Source organism: Psammomys obesus, unplaced genomic scaffold, assembly GCF_907164565.1.
Source record: "Psammomys obesus unplaced genomic scaffold, mPsaObe1.curated_primary_1811, whole genome shotgun sequence".
Taxonomy (NCBI): domain Eukaryota; kingdom Metazoa; phylum Chordata; class Mammalia; order Rodentia; family Muridae; genus Psammomys; species Psammomys obesus.
In genome coordinates this window covers 57960706-57977443 of record NW_026585504.1, presented here as the reverse complement: position 1 = coordinate 57977443, position 16738 = coordinate 57960706, and the positions used below count along the sequence as shown (strand labels likewise).

General features: G+C 47.3%; 1 protein-coding gene across 1 annotated transcript in view; it reads right to left on the bottom strand.

Moving 5' to 3' along the window:
* Positions 1-2414: 2414 nt before the first annotated feature.
* Positions 2415-16738, bottom strand: part of Clasp1 (cytoplasmic linker associated protein 1) — a 220637-nt gene continuing 206313 nt past the window's right edge. The window contains exons 40-42 of the mRNA XM_055601545.1: positions 10719-10925; positions 8548-8664; positions 2415-5034 (exon numbers count right to left, since the gene is read on the bottom strand). Of these exons, the coding sequence (XP_055457520.1) occupies positions 4948-5034; positions 8548-8664; positions 10719-10925 (411 nt within the window). The 3' untranslated portion in view covers positions 2415-4947. The remainder of the gene's footprint in view (positions 5035-8547; positions 8665-10718; positions 10926-16738) is intronic.

The window sequence follows — 16738 nt, the reverse complement described above, 5'->3', positions numbered from 1 at the left end:
CACACACACACACACAGATCAACTAATCAGATATGTCAGGCAGGTTTATAAAACAAAGATAGCTGTAACCAGATCTTAAGGGCCAGCAACATGCATCAGATCAACCTCCAACAGTTCATCTTTACTCTCTCAGGGTTTTTCCATACTTGCTAATGAATAATGGAACCTGAGTATGTGGGGAGGGGTGCAGGTGACATCACCATCCTGTGTCCATGGAGGGAGCAGAGCAGGTGACCAGTGGCCTGACATCACCCCTAAATTCCCCCAGCACTTTTGCCAAGTGGTTCCTTTCTGCCTTGTTTTTATGAGACTTTTTATGAGACTTGTCATATAGCCTAGGCTGAACTTGAACTCACAGTTCTCCTACCCAAAAATTGAACACTCAACACTGGGGTCTACCCAGTCTTATTCAGCCTTATAAAGGAAAGGAACCCTGGCACTTGCTATACCGTGGAAGAACTGTTAAGGCCATTATGACCCATCCAGAAAAAAAAAAAAAAAAAAATAGGACAGGCCCAGAAAGGTGAGACTCTGTGTTTGACTATTTCTGAGAGTTAGCTAACCTAGAAGTTACACTGGGGTCACACAAGTACTTGATTTTGATCCCTAGAATTCACATTAAAGAGCCAGACACAGTACTGTGTACTTGTAGTCCTAGTGTTAGAAAAGTGGAACGAGGCAAATCTCTGGGGCTCATTGACCAGCCAACCTATCTTACTTGGTGAAATCCAGATCATCGAGAGACCCTGCCTCAAAAACAAAAACAAACAAACAAACAAACAAACAAACAAACAAAAAAACATAGCAAGAGAACACAGGAGCAATAACACCCAAGGTTGTCCTCTGGCCTGCAAACATACAACACATATACCTGCACACATGTGCACACACAGAAACACCTCAGGGAGTGCAGAGGAGGCCACTGGAGTTAACAGTGGACAGTTTGTTTCATTAGATGAGTCCCAGGGATGGACTCCACTACACCACAGCGGTGGTGGTTGAGCACTGAGTGAACTTAATGCCACTGAAATACACTCTTAAAGGGCCAAGATGGAGGCTGGTGAGATGGCTCAGCAGTTAAAAGTGCTTGCCACCAAGCCTGACAACCTTAGTTCAATCCCTGGGACCTAAATGGTGGAAGTAGAGAACTGATCCCAGCAAGTACCCTCTGACCTCCAATTTTTTTTAAGCTCCTGCACGCACACATGAGCATGTCACGCACACACACACACACACACACACACACACACACACACACACACACACGGCAAATGGTATAATTTTAGCCACGATTTTACAAAGTAAGAAATATATTTTAAAAGACTTCAAAGAGGATGTTTGGCCACCACACTGTGCCCTCTCTCCTCCTAAGGCCACACTTGTTCTGGTGTCCAGCAGCCAGTGTCAGTCGCAAGGCTACAGAGTGAAGTGTGAGATAGACCCTCATCAGCTCTGGGCCAGTCTTGGAGCCAGGGTCAAGGTTTCCTCTCTGCTTCTCTTTTCCAAGTGTTCTTGTTGCTTGGCTGAGAAAATGGGGTCTGTAAAAGCAGGGTACTTGCTCATGCAGTTGTTCTGGAGAATGGCTGGGGCTCTATGTCCTGTGTGCCCCTAATTTTGTCTCATCACACACTGGGTGGTGGGGCTTTCCTGGATAGTTGGACCTCTCTCAATTTTTTCTCCTTTGAGACAGTGTCTCCATAGTAGAGGAAGTCTCTGTAGGTCTGGCTGTCCTGGCACTTGCTATGTAGAAGAGGCTGGCTTCTGCCTCTCATGTGTTGTGATAAATGCATGTGCTATTACTTTTTGTTTTATTTATTTTTTTGAGACAGGGTCTGCCTATGTAGCTCTGGCAACATAGAACTCATCATGTAGCCCAAGCTGGTCTTGAGCTCAGATACCCCTGTCTGCTGCGCGCAGTGATTAAAGGTGTGCACTATCATGCTAGCTTCTTCCACTGACACAGTCCTGGCTCTCCTGGGATTCACTATGTGGCTCAGAATGGCCTTTAATTCAGAGAGAAACCTTCCGTGCTGACATGAAAGGTATGGCTGACCCTTCTTCTTTTTTAGTTTATTCTTATTACTGTTTGCGTATGGTGGGGAGGGGATTCACACCCGGCACTCTGGAGGCTGGAGGCGAGCTCATTGGAATCAGTTCTTCCCTTCTACCTTTGTGTAGGTTCTCAGGGTCAACTTGGGGGTTGTCAGGCCTGCAAAGCAAGTACCATTATTGGCTGAGGAACTTGCCAGTGTCAGGTTTGACCCTTTAGTATCACAGAGGTACGTGCTTAGTGTCTCTCTAAGCATGGCAGGATGATGACAAGCAGACGAGACCCCCAGGCCATCTGAGGGTTCCCCCAGCACGACACACACAAAACTGAACTGTCTCACATTCTAGGAAAAACTCCAAAGTTGTTTTTTTTTTTTTTTTAATTTTCTTTTTTAGCAAATCCTAGCACATTATTAACAACAACAACAACAAAAATCTGTACATTTGCCATGATACACTTGGGAGGTGAAACAAATAAGATATAAATACAGATATGGATGTAACATGAAAAAGCCCACCCCAAAAAAACCCCAAAACAAATAACACCCAATCTGGGGGCTCAGGGACCATGCGTGTGAACTATTTTGGTGGCTGTTTTCAGAGCATTTATTTCTTCCGAATGTTGTTAGCAGAGTCCTGGTTTGGGGGAGGGGATCTACAAAGTTCTAATTTGCTGTCTTTTAAAGTGTGAATTTCCATAAAGGTGGCAGAGAAAGAAACAAAAGATGTCTCAGACAAACCCGTTGCGTTATCTGCACAGGTATTTAAAAGCTAGTAGTGAGCCATGGATAAGGCGGGCCCAGGCCCTGGGTAGGCACCTGGTCCGCACAGCACAGGAGCACACCTGGAGAACGCCTGTCCAGCAGAGGGAGGGCAGCTTGCCAGGAAGCAGGAAGTCAGATCAGCGGTCCCCCAGACACAGGGTAGGGGGTTTCAAGGCCCTGGATAGTCAGATAGATAGGGAGGTGAACACAGTTCTGGGTGCTGTGAAAAGTCCTTTAGGGTCTAGGTGCTCTGAACAGAGTCCTTTGGGGAGGTGGAGGCAAGGCAAGGCAGCTGCAGCTGTCAGGGTTCAGAGAGCGGCAGGGGGCGCAGTCGCCCTCCATGAGGTGGTGGTGGCATGCGAGTCTCCTCAGTATTTCGGGCAGCAGTCTTCAGATTGAGCCCAAGGGACCTGTGAAATGATTGTATTCTTTCTATTTAGATTGAAGAAGGGCAGTGCCATTTGAGGCTAGCCCTTTGTGAGTACAGTGAGGAAATCAGGCAATATTCTGGAATGGTCCAGTTACAGTGGGGCTGTGGTGATGATCTGTGGGGCAGAGAACTCCAGAAGAGTCTTTCTAACTGCATTAGGCATAAGAGAACTCCTAAGTAACCTGACCAGGTTGCAAGTCTACAAGGCAGTAGCTACAAACAACACTGAGGCATCCTAGTGAAGGGTGACATGGATTCTCATTAGTGAAATCTTAAGAGACAGGATTTTTTTGGTTTTTAACCAAAAGTAAGGTCTGGTCCTGCTATGTTTTGAGCCCAAGTCAGTCAATAATAGCAAATCCCTTAAAATGCACCCCTGTATTTTCTGAACAGCAGCAGTGGGACAGTTAGATATATGAACCACTAACACACACACCCACACACACACCCACACGCACACACACACCCACACACAGATTAGGGGCTTCATTTTCAGTGTCTATTTCCTAATACAGCATGGGTCTTTCCCAATATCCCTATGTCTTTTTTGAGTGATTGGTTTTTTTTTTTTTTTTGAGACAAGGTCTCACTATATAGCCCTGGCTGTCCTTGAACTCACAGAGATCCGCTTGCCTCTGCCTCCTGAGTGCTGGGATTAAAGGCCTGTGCCACCATGTCTGACTCTATCATTTGGGGTCAGAGAAACAGACCATTGAGAATTCATGTGCCCAATCTCTGCTTTCAGCTCTGGTAGTGGGCTCCGCATTGGAAGAATGCATGCTTTGAGAAAATTAACACCCCAAAGAGTCTTTTTGATGGGCATGTGACCCATCTCTATAACTCTAGCACTTGGGAGGCTGAGGCAGGAGGATACCAAGTCCAAGGCCAGCCTAGGGAAGTTTGCATGATTGCATTAAGAATTGTCATTTGGCTTAAGAATTGTATTCAAAATATATTTAGCCAGACTCTACCTTAGCTGCTTTATCAAGACCTTCAAGAGGTAAGACCAAGGATTCCCTGGAAATGCAATGCAAGTCTGGTTCCAATCTTGGCATTCTGCAGTCACCCTTTATTTAATGCAACCACGAAAACTTTGGTGGCATTACTGATTCTATTCCCAAAGGCAGGGAAGTTTGCTCCTGCTTGCCCTTGTGTTTGCCATGAGGCCAGCTCCAGGTTGTGGTCTTTTTCTTGCCCAGACTACAGTCCCACTTTGACAAGATCTCTAAGACTCAACCTAAAGACACACACAGCCTTTCTCAGTGTCAGATGGAACCAGGTGGGGGTCTTGTCCCATCTGAGCACAGTCTAAGAACATAAGCATAAAGAACACACAGCAATACCCCAAACCACCCCCCACCCCCAAGTCTGTATGGACTGAAAACTCGGCTACTGTGTACGGAGCACTGGCTGGAGAGCTCTGGTTCCGAAGAACTGTGCCCTCCACGGTTTGGTGATGTCAGCAGGTGGTGCAAGACACGTGTAAGTATGGCTCTTCATTTCTCAGTCCGTTTGTTTTAGGGAGACTGCATAACAGGCCTTGCTTCCGTTACATTCAATACCAGCAAAATTCTACACAAAAGCTGGAAGGGACCAAAATACTGATTGTAATAAATTATGTGAGGCCTCCTTGAATGACTGGGCAGCTGATGGGGCTCCTGAGAGGCACCACCAATGTGTGTTCTGCACAGACTGGCACGGCCACTAGCTGTGTGTGGACACATCAGAGGAGGAGCTGCTGTTGCTGTTGGTGGTCTGGGCCCTCTTTATATATAAGTTCAGCAGCTTCATCTGTAGAGAGAAGACAAAGAGGAGTGAGTGATCAGGGAAAACCAGCAAGAAGCAGGAGAGGCCAGCAATCCGGTGATGTCAGAGGACAACAGGCTTCTGCAGTAAACACTGAGGGTATGCTGTTGACTGGGCAAGGAGGCCAAGGTCTAGGGACACAGAACTTAAAAAGAACAGGTGACATGAAGGACAGGTTGTAGGGGCTGAGAGGAAGGTACACGGGGCAGAGCCAACACAGCACAGGGAGAGACTTAGATGACCTCCACACCTGTGCTGCAGCTTTCCCCAGCTCCCCTCCTACAGAAGTCAGCCACACCAGAGGTTATTGTGGTTGACCCCATGAAGCACAACATGGCTTTGGTTTTGACTTTACCCAGCACTACAAAACCAAAAAAAAAAAAAAAAAAAAAAAAAAAGATAAAGTTAAGCTTGGTGTGATGGCTGACGCCTGTGGCAGGAGGACAAGTTTGAGGCCAGTCTGGGCTCCAGAACTGCACCTTATCACAAAAATTCCAAATATTGGAGTCAGTGAGATGGCTCAGTAGACTAAAGCACTTTTCCAGAGCCTGATGACCTGAATTTGATTCTTAGGACCCATATGGTGGAAGGAGAACTGATTGAAAATGCTATCCTCTGATTTACCCACCCATGCCATGCCTGCTTATACTTACACACGCACACGCACAGACACGCGAGTGTTCCCCAGCAAAACCTAAACCAATACAAAGGAAACCAAAGCAAACCACATGGCTCTGGGATGAAGACTTATGTAGACTTGCTTCAGTGGAATGACACAGAACTGCAGAGGGACACCTTCACACGGATACTCAGGGGTTTTGACAATCAATGGTGTCAAAACTGTGAGAAAAAGAGGATTTTTTTTTTTTAATAGCAAACAATGCTGGCAGATGGACAGCTCTCAGCCACAGAATGAAGTTGAACCTTATCTAACACCATAGGCAAAAATTAACCCAAATGGAGCCAACTAGGGATCTGATAGCAGGGAAGTCATAAAGACAATGTGGTTCACATACACAGTGGAATTTTTTCCTCCGTAAGAATGACAAAGCTGTGTCATTTGCAGGAAAATGGATGCAAGGAGTGTTAGTCATATTAAGGGAATTAAGCAGTCTCAGAAAGACTAACACTCCTCTCGTATATGGTTCCTAGAGCTGTCATGAGAATAGAAAATCATGTACATATGGCATGACATGGAGACAGAAGCAAAGCTGCCTGGGGTAGGAGCACAAAGAGGACAGACAGGAGGGGAGTGAATCATAGGCCTGAATCTACAAGATCTAAGAGCTTAAAAATCTAAAACTCTCACATGAAAGCTGGACAGCAGCTTCATGAGAGTGGATGTGGAAACAGGATCTGGAATGGGACCCCAAAGGTTCAACAATGACAACAAAAGACAAGTTCACGTCTTGAAATTAATTCATTTGTCAGTCTAACCCACTTTATGAACAGGGCCTTGATGGTACAGTACTTGATGGTACTGTAGCCAATCTACCTCTGAATGCCTATGGAAGATGAGGGAGAAAGGACGGTTTTTGTCTTTTTTTCGCCCCAGAGCTGAGGACCGAACCCAGGGCCTAGCGCTTGCACCACTGAGCTAATTCCCTAACCCCGAAAGGGCGGTTTTTGGTCAAGCTATGTGACTGCCACTACCATTTTTCACTAACAGTCAAGAGAGCATGAGAGCAGATGTAGTGTCCCACAGCTTTACTCTCAGCACAGATCTGTCTGGGGGTCACAGACAGATCTCTGAGTTTCAGGCCAGCCTGTGTTTACAGAGTGAACTCTAGACAACCAATTTAAGATATAGAAACCCTGTCTTAAAAAAGAAAAAAAAGAAAGAACGAAAGAAAGAAAGAAAAAAAGACAATCTGAACAGAGTCTTGGCAAGAGGGAGAGGGAGGTGTGAGGGTAGGAGAATGTGGAGACTGGGTTACGTGGGGTGAATCTATTTCATCCATCCATCCATCCATCCATCCATCCATCCATCCATCCATCCATCCATCTATCTATCTATCTATCTATCTATCTATCTATCTATCTATCTATCTATCTATCTATCTATCTATGTTAAGGTAAGGCAAATCTATTCATCCATCCACCCATCCACTCAGCCAGCATCATATGTAACTCAAGCTAGCCTTTAATTCCCCATGTAGCTGAAGATGATCTTGAACTTTTGATCCTCCTGAGCACTGGGATTACAGGCGGAAAAACCAAACCCAGTTAGTTTGTGCAGTGCTGGGGGCGGAACACAAGGCTTTGTGCATGTTGAACAAACGCTCCCCACCCCAGCATAACTCATACACACTTTTGTCCGTTGCCTCTTTCCCTCTGTCTTCAGAGTATCTCCGCTGCACTAGTGGTTCTCGACTTGGGATGGCTTTGTCTTAGGGGACATCTGACCATGCATAGAGCCATTAAGGGTAATGACCTTACAACCAAGGGGAGAGCTACTAACATCTAGATGGTGGTTGGGATTGCTGGCTATCAAACTTCTAACATCACACAGCTGAGCTTCCATAAGCAGGTGGTCCCCAGGGTGGATGGGGAAGAGGCCAGCGCCACACTGGCTGCGATGCATTCTAGTGGTGCCATGGTGGCAGCTGAAGTGAAAGGAAGCACTGTCCTACGAACTTCTTCTCAGACAGGGGGCAGGGCACACATGGTAGTCACTGTGCACCCTGGCAGGCTAGAGGGAATTTTTGTCCCTTTAGGGCATCCTGTCTTTGGGCAGGGTACAGAGCTGCTTGAATTCTGGGGAAGTGAGACTCTGGCTATGGCGCTTCCCAGCTGTGCTAAAGTGGCAGCTTAACGTGGAACACACCTCACTGGGAAGTTGCTCTCACAAGAAGCAGGGCCACATGGCCCTGAATCCCTGCTCTTCACTGGTCTACCAAGTGTATGGAGCAGTGCCTGGCAAGCGACAGGCGCAGGACGAGGCTGTCTTCCTGCTGCTCATGTCCACCAGGCACTCAACTCCAACTCAGAAATTTGTTCAAGAATGAGGCAATCTTAACGTAACTTATTGTATGTTTGTGTGTGTGTGTGTGTGTGTGCATATGGACATGCCACAGAATGTATGTGGAGGTCGTAGCTCTCCTTCCACCTGTATGTGGGTTCCAGGGACTGAACTCCGGCTTCCAGGCTTCATGACAGGCACTTTACCCACTGAATCAGCTTGCCCACTCTGAGGTAAATCTCTTTAGTGATTCCATGGGGGCTGGGTATCAGGGAAACTTGGCCTCTGAGCAAGGTTTTCTTCCTTCAGTAAATATACTGGAAGTTAGGTTTTCTTTTCAAAACCAGTTAGAATGGATTGTGATATGTCATTCAGTACTGCCTTCCCTTGGCTTTAATGCACAGCCAGTCATTTGCACCTTAGGGAAAATGCCTTCTGAAAAGTCAGACTGCTAAACACATCAGTGAAAAGAGCTGCCACCAAGGGGCTCACCACGAGCTGCGGCCCAGGTGAGGGCACAGCAGGTCTACACATACCTTGCTCCCCGTGAGCTGTGCGAGGTGAGGTTTCAGATCTTCTCCGATTACGGAATAGATTGCCACTAAACAAAACACGCTGGCCTTCCGCACACTGCTCTCCGTGTTGTCGTAACCCTAGAGAGCCAAAGAGGAGCACAGACAGGAAAAGATCAGAGCTCTGCCTCCCAGGCAGGGCCTCAGCACTTCCACACATGCCCTTGGAGTGCAGCCTGGACTGGTCAGGAACAACCACACAGATCCGCCAGGGACTCCAGAGAGCTTTTGCATTGGAGGGTCAAAGTGGCTGGCTGCAGGGGACACAGGTGCCAGTGGGCTGCCTTGTTAACGGTGCTGATGCTACAGACGGCCAAAGGGTTAGAAAGAGAAGACCCCTGGGGAGCTGTGGAGAAACAAACGCTTCATCCAGACTCCTATTGGTGGTGGAGCAAACTGCCTCAGTAGAAATGGCTTAAAAGAGAAGAGAAGGCCAGGAGGATGGTCAGTAGGCAAAGGCATGGACTGCCACACTTGACAAATGATAACCAGCATGCACAGTGTGAAAGGGGAAAATGGAGTTCCTCAAGTGGTCCTCTGTCCAATAAGCATGAGTGTGTATATATGCACACGCACGCACATACGCATGCGCGCTTGCGCGCGCACACACACACACAAACACACACATTTTAAAAATACCATCACTCATTTCTAAAAGCAAGATTTCTCTACTGTGCAGGACTTCCTGTGTCCCCAATGTCCCACTCAAAATGGGGGCCATGTGCTTTGCTACAGGGAGCCCTGGGAGCTGTGCAGCCTTTGTGTCTTTCCCTCTGTATGGGATAATTTAATCTTCAACATTAAGTCCAAACAAACCCTTGCAAACAGCAAACAGCAGCCTTAGTGAAATAGGAAATTAGTTTCTCTACCTTTCTTCACTGATGGCCACACTCAGGTAGACACTGCGCTGAGTGAACTACATTCTCAGCTCCTTCTTCACACTCTTTAAGAAGTGCAGAAACTAACTGCCATATAGCTGACCGAGCAGCTCTGATCTCTGGAGCCAGAGAAGACCCTCACTGTCAGCTGCCGCTGTTTTGTGGCACGACCACATCTCATAGCAGGCTGGGAAGCCTCTGGAGCAGGCGTGCCCATCAGTCTGCCCAGCTCACTGCCTCTTGTGAGAGCTCCAGCAAGCACAGACAAAGGAGAGCAAAGTACGCATGAAGTACACTCCATGGGCCCCCTTGGCCCAGGGCTGATCACATGAGGTATGCCACAGGCGTTTGTTGACACAAAGAACAACATGTGTTTACACTAGCCAGAAGGCTCATTCCTAGAACCACAGGGGCTGATCTGGGCAATCAGCTATCTTCTGCTGCCTATAGACGCAAATAGGCTAACAAGATGTGTTTGTGTAAGACTTGGCCTGTCAACATCCTGTCACAGCAGTAAGAGAAGAGCTCACGAGGGCCCTGACCCCTCATCCAAGGATCTAGACAGTTAATGGTTGCTGGGAAAGAGAGAGAGACACTTTCTTCAATGGTGCAGCCACTGGCAAGGTGCTCATCTTCCTGTGAACAACCCCTACTCATACTCCTGCAAGCAAGCCTTACGGCACTCACCAGCTTGTCAAGAAATACAAATGGACTTCTAGTCTAGTCTCTAGTGGTGTGTGTTCTTGAGATCCTCTGCCACATTAACAGAAGACACGGGTAGACTATGGACTAAAAGGGCCTTGCTAAATTTTAATATATTAAAACAAACATCAGCTAGAAAAACATTCTATTGCATAAAGCCTGAACCTTTTGAAACAAAGTAGCAAAAAGTAAATAAAGGGAGACATGAAAGTAGAAAGAGAGTGGAAGGGGTCCTCAGGAGAGGAGGAGAAGGCAGTAAGACAAATACATATGTATGAAAAGGTCACAATGAAACTCATTAGTATTAATATGCTAACAAGCCTGCAATGGTGGCTAACACCTTAGACAAAGGCAGGTGGATCTCTGAGTTTGTGGCCAGCCTGGTCTACAGAGTGAGTTCCAGGACAGCCAGGGCTACACAGAGAAACCTGTCTAACAAAATGCTTTTGATTTAAAAAAGATATAGGTCCTAAGGAGGGCATCATCACTGGGGCTTCCATTCTGCCCCCTTCTTTGTGTTCAGCTGTGGGAGTTGGGCCTCAATGGGATGCATACCTGCAGCAGGCCTGGGATGATGTCCACAAGGAGCTGCAGCAAAGACTCCTTGGTGATCCTCTCCACCACTTTTGTCTGCATCTTGATGGCGGCCAGGTTGATGGGGTAGTCAGCTGTCTGGATGATTGGACACAGCACTTTGATGCACTGCTCTGGGTGGATTGAGCTGGCTAGTGTGGACGCAGCTTCCTCAGCCGCTCTTACCACCTGAAACACAGGACCACAGAGTGAGTAGTGCCTGCCTCAGGAGTTCTGAAAGAGACCAAACACCACTCTGGCTCCGGAAGCAAATAAAATGATGAACTCCCACCAATACTGCTAAGAAAAATTAAAAGCAACCTAGGTTGTTGTGTGGGACAAGGAAGTCTAGGCCTGGGAGTTTGGGCCAAAACCTTGGCAGGGTGATCTCCAAATGTAACCCCCACTTGTGTAAGCAGCAGCTGCACCACAACCTTGAGATCTCCTTGCAGCATAGCTTCTCAGCCTTCCGCAGGGGTGCTGTCTCAGAGGGGACCCCTAAGGTGAGTCTTACTGCAGCAGAGAATTTCTGCATTGGACCTGAGAGTCAATATTTTCAAGGGCCGATGGGACCCTGTGACACCAAGCCTGGAGAAAGTCACTGTCTTCTATATTGACGTCCCCTGGGAGGGATGGAGCTGCAAGGTGCTGGGGCTGGGGTCAGGAGAAGGTCATGGATATGCTTTCCTAGGGGATCTTGTGGAAAATCGATTTTCCAGGAATCCGTGCCCTGCTCTTTACCTTGTATTTTTAATTTTTAATTAACTAATTAATTATATCCATCTATCTATCTGAGAAAAAGTCTCATGTCTTCCAGATTGGGCTTTAACTCATTATATAAATGAGGATGACTTTGAACTTCTGATTCCCTGCCTCCTTCCTGAGTGCTGGGATTCTACGCACTCAGGCCAGTTTATGTGGTGTTGGAGACGGTGTGCAGGACTACCTTCAGGCTGACAGTGTGCTGAGTAAACTACATTCTCAGCTCCCTCCTTGCGCTTTTTAGGAAGTGCATAAATTGACTGCCACACGTGGCTGATGGATAGCCTCTGATCTCTGGAGCCAAAGAAGACCCTCCCTTGTGAAGATGGAAGCAAAGTTAGACAGAAGGGAGGGGAGAGAAGGGAGGGGGAGTGCTTCAGTTGTGGTGGAAAGACGTGAAAAGCACTAAGCGTGCTGAATGGACACATATCTCAGCCACGCCTGTTATAAGAGCGAGTATTCCACTTGCTTGTCTGTAAAATGGAGACATGTCACAGCAAGGAAAAGCAATGGCAAAGCTACAGCAGATACTCAAGCACCTTACATAAATGCTAGTCAAACAAAGACAGCAGGTTGCACATAGGCAAGCCCTTTTCTATGTCCTCCAACACAGCCTGGACTGCACATTCTCTTCTCTACAGCTAATTCTTTATTCTGCACAAAGTAAAAAGATAAGCTGACAACCCAAAAAATGATCATCTTCACCCCTGCAATAAAAATGTATTTATGTATATGTGTATATTCATAGCTATCTATCTATCTATCTATCTATCTATCTATCTATCTATCTATCTACCTACCTATCAATCAATCAATCAATCAATCAATAAGTCAATCAATATATGAGAGAGTGGCTGTCCTGGAACTCACCCTGTGGACCAGGCTGGCCTCTGCCTCCTGAGTGCTGGGATTAAAGGCATATGCCAACACTGCCATTGGTGATTTTTTGTTTATCTGTTTTAAGACAGAGTCTCTCTATGTAGCCTGTCCTGAATTCAATATGTAGACCAGGCTGGCCTTGAATTCATAGATACCTGCCTGCCTCTGCCTCTCAAGTGCTGGGATTAAAGGTGTATGCCAACCTATCCAGTTGAGAAATAGATAGCCTTTTAAAATATATTTTAAAAACTATTCTGTGTGGAGATGCTCACATCAACACCCACAGAAGCCAGAGGTGTTGGATCCCAGAGCTACAGTTACAGGCAGCTGGCAGCTGTCGGATGCAGGGCCTCTACAAGAACAGAAGTCTCTAAAAGTCTCTCCAGCCTATCAGGCTGCCTTTCTTTTTAGCTCAGGTCTTTTGCCTGCTGAGCCATCTTGACCCTAGAAACAGAATATGAACCGCCCAGGAAGCCACATGGAGCGTGCGTGTCTCCATGTCTCCAGACAGGCCACTTGGGCCAGGCCAGATCTGAGCTCTGAGGCCACACATGCAGCTTTCAATCACTTTGGGGCCTTAGTTTAGGTACCACCTTCCACCTGAACTCCACACTCCTCTGTAAAAGGGGCAGGGCCAGACTTCTGGTCTCCCCATCAGTGGCTGGGTCTTGCCTTCTCTGCAAACAGAGCTCTGTTAAAAAGCATGCCTAATCAGTCCCTGGGCAGGTTCTACTCCTTGGGTCTGTCAAGGGAAATCCTTTCCAGTTACAACTGTTACAGCCATGGCCACCTCGTTTAATATATTCAGGACTGGCCACGTTAGCGGTGAGATTTTCATCATGAGGTTCCCCTTGAGAGTCAGCTATTCATAGTAGTGGTGTGTGTGTGTGTATGTGTGTGTGTGTGTGTGTGTGTGTGAGAGAGAGAGAGAGAGAGAGAGAGAGAGGTGATGTGATGTCCATCACTATAAAATGCACAGCGCTGCACACGGGATGTAGCCGCAGTGGTGATACCTGCAGCCTGTTAGTTAACACTGGACCCTTGACAAGTCTAGACACACATAGGATACAAACCTCTGGGCATGGCTGTGAGGGATGTTCTAGGCTGAGTTAACTGAGGTGGGAAGAACTGCTCTACCCGTGGGCAGCAGCATCCCGTGGGCTGGGGTCCTGGACTGGATACAAAGGAGAAGGGAGCCCAGCACAGCATCCACCTGTGGTTTCTGACAGCAGAGTGTGACCAGCTGCCCCCAGCTCCTGTCGCCATGGTGGACTGTACCTCCAAACTGTGAGCCAAGATAAACAAATCCCTCTTCCCTTAAGTTATTTTTGTTAGGTGCTGGAGAGCAGAGCTCAGGCCCCCTCCTGTCTCCCTCCTGTCCCAGCTGACAGGACATGTACTACATCCAGTACACTAAGAGGGAGACACGGTCCAGTGCTAGATCAAGACAGGCTTATCTCTACAGTATCATCGTGGGGCTGGGTCTTCAGTGAGGCCTGCCTCCTTCCTGGCCAACTGACCCCCCCCCCCCAGTACACAAATCACACCACTGCATTCACCACTGACTATGTTTACAATTTCCAGTGGCTAAAGAACTAGCCCAGAACATGAGAAGGAAACAAGATACAACTAACCTTGGCCTTAGGAAACTAAGCCACAAAACTCCTGAGGAGCAGACAGGTGAGATGGCTCCAGTGGTTAAAAGAGACTGTGGCTCACAATAATGACTTGAATTCAGTCCTCAGAACCCACCCCCAGGTGGAGGGTAAAAGCTGACTCTTAAATAGTTGTCCTTTGACCTCTACGACAAGCACATCACGGCAATCACGTCAACATGCACTCGCGCACCCCCCCCCCCCCACTCCCCCAACCCCACGCACTGTAACAGCAACAGCAAAAAGTTCAGGAAATACATTCTAGGCTACACAGCAAAAGCACAGTAACTTGGTTCTTTGGAAAAAGATTAGTCCCAGGTCACTTCTCCAGCAACCAGTTGTCTGAAAAGGAGAGAGGGTCCCATCATCCCTTGGGCGGAAGTGCAAGAGCTCAGTGGGGAGAGCTGGGCTAGACGTATAGACAGCAAGGCTGTGTGAAGACACTAATCTTATGCTTCGAAAGAGTCACCATGCCCAGCTACACAGTTGCTGGATGGAATGAGTGGACTCTGGGGCCCCAGTGTTGTCTTTGGTGCTGCTGCTGGTACAGGGATTGGACCTGGGGATACATGCCCAGGAGGCGCTCAACCATCACTTACACCACCAGCCTGGAAACTTTTTTTTTTTTTTTAGATTTATATGTGGTTGATATGTCTAAGTACAGAAACACTGATGTGTGGTAACTGGAACTGAAGATCTCACCAGGAAAACAGAGCAGAACAAACATGGACTTGAAGACAAATTCAAGTCAGGCCCCAGCCTCGGCCAGTCAGTCCCAAGAGATGGCAACATCATCATCTCACAGTGAGAAGACCTCCCAGGCTCTGTTCCGTGCAGGTTCAAGTGAATCATGGTGCTGTGAGAGGCTGGGAAATCACTTCCAGGTCTGCTGAAGTGAACCTGGCTCCAGCAGATGCTCTTGGGACATGTAGGGATTCTAGAGGGTGTGGGCATGAAATGCTTCAACAGTCATATCAGTGTGCACTGGGCTTCTGGAAACTATCTGGAAATAAATGCCAGGGATTGCACACCAGGTGAACAGTCGAAGGCCCTCTCTTTCCCCTATGGTGAGAGAAAGTTCCAAGACAGACACTGCTTTTGGCAGAGAGGTTAGTAGTGTTCTAACTTCCCTCCACATGCCAAACCCTGGCTTTGGCAGGCTGCCTGTATCAGGGTGAACTTTTAGGTTCTGCCCTATGTTCTCTGTAACATAAGAAGCAAGATTATAATGTAAGCAAATAGAAAGCAAAAGTAAACACAGGCAACAGAAGAAAGGAAGGCAACAGGCTCAGCAGACAAGGTGGCTAAGAGTGCTGAGAGTCGGCAGAAGCAAGCGGATGGTAGGGTTCTCTTCATTGCTAAAGACGCAAGTGTCTAGCTAGGAAAAGGTGACTGTCACATGCAGCTGTCTCACAGATACTTATGTAATGAGGTCTAGCTCCGTGGCAAGGCTGGCCTTGATCTCTTGATCCCCCTGCACACCTAGCTCTTTAAGGAAATGGGATCATGACTCAAAATACAGATGAGTGTTTGCATAAAGATTAAGTTTCTTAATTTTAGGGCACAGAAGTTCTTGACATTTGGACTCTGTGTTTGGAGTGCATCAAGTTTGATTTGGCTCTGTCTCAGATACACCAGAACAACAGGGTGTGTTAAAAAAAAAAAAAAAATAGAAGTAACAGGCATCCAAAAACAACGATGGCTAGAATCCAAGAGCTCATTCCTAGGGCACTTAGAGCTTAGCTGCTGGATCATTTGGAAGCTAAAGGGGTGACAATGCCACCTTCTGGGACCAGTCAGAAGGATGTCAGCTAACAGCTGACAAAGTCTTAGTGTCCATTAGAATAAGGAGGGAGCTGGGCGTGGTTGCATATGTCTTTAATCCCAGGACCCAGGAGGCAGAAGCAGACATATTTCTGTGAGTTCCAGGTCAGCCAGGCCAATGTAGAGAGTTCCTGTCAATAACAACAACAGCAACAACAACAAAAAACAACAAACTATAATAAAAGAATAATGTGGCAAAATGGCACAGACAGGAGCTGGGTCTTGGAGTGGAGGACAACCATGGGTCAACCCCCAAGAGAGTGTCTTCTAGCCAAGATGCGATCAAGAGGGAGAAACCAGGAAGGTCTGAATGGAGCACTGTTAAGTTATTGTGGATTATAAAATCTTATAATTCATCCCAACCTGGTGAGAGTTTTTCCCTGAAAATGCACACATACAAGTAAAGGCTTCAAAACTCCTCAGAAGGAAAGCCTAACTAGCCCAGTGTAGTCTCAAGCAGTGAAACAGCTGGGTGGGTAATGGCAATTACTGCCAAGCTTGGTGACCTGAGTTCAATCCCTGGGATCCACTTGGTAGGAAGAGAGAACTGATTCCCACACACTGTCCTCTGACCTCTACACAGTAGCTCACGTTCACACTAACTGTACTAATAAACAAGAGGCTGATGGGGAGAGCAAGGGCAAATGGTGAGGAGTGGGAGGGGCTGTAGGAGGGTGGGGTGGGGAGTGGCAGGATATAGGCCCACCCCATCTGCTACACAACAAAGTACCTGAGGCTGAGCCCCTCTCTGCACTCCTAACTCCACTGGCCCTCTCGGAAAACTTACAGTGCCTTCCAGCCCAGTGCCAACACTGGCAATACAAAGCCCAGATTGAACAGACTAAAGCAGGCAGCAGCCAGGGATACAGGTCATTTTTACAG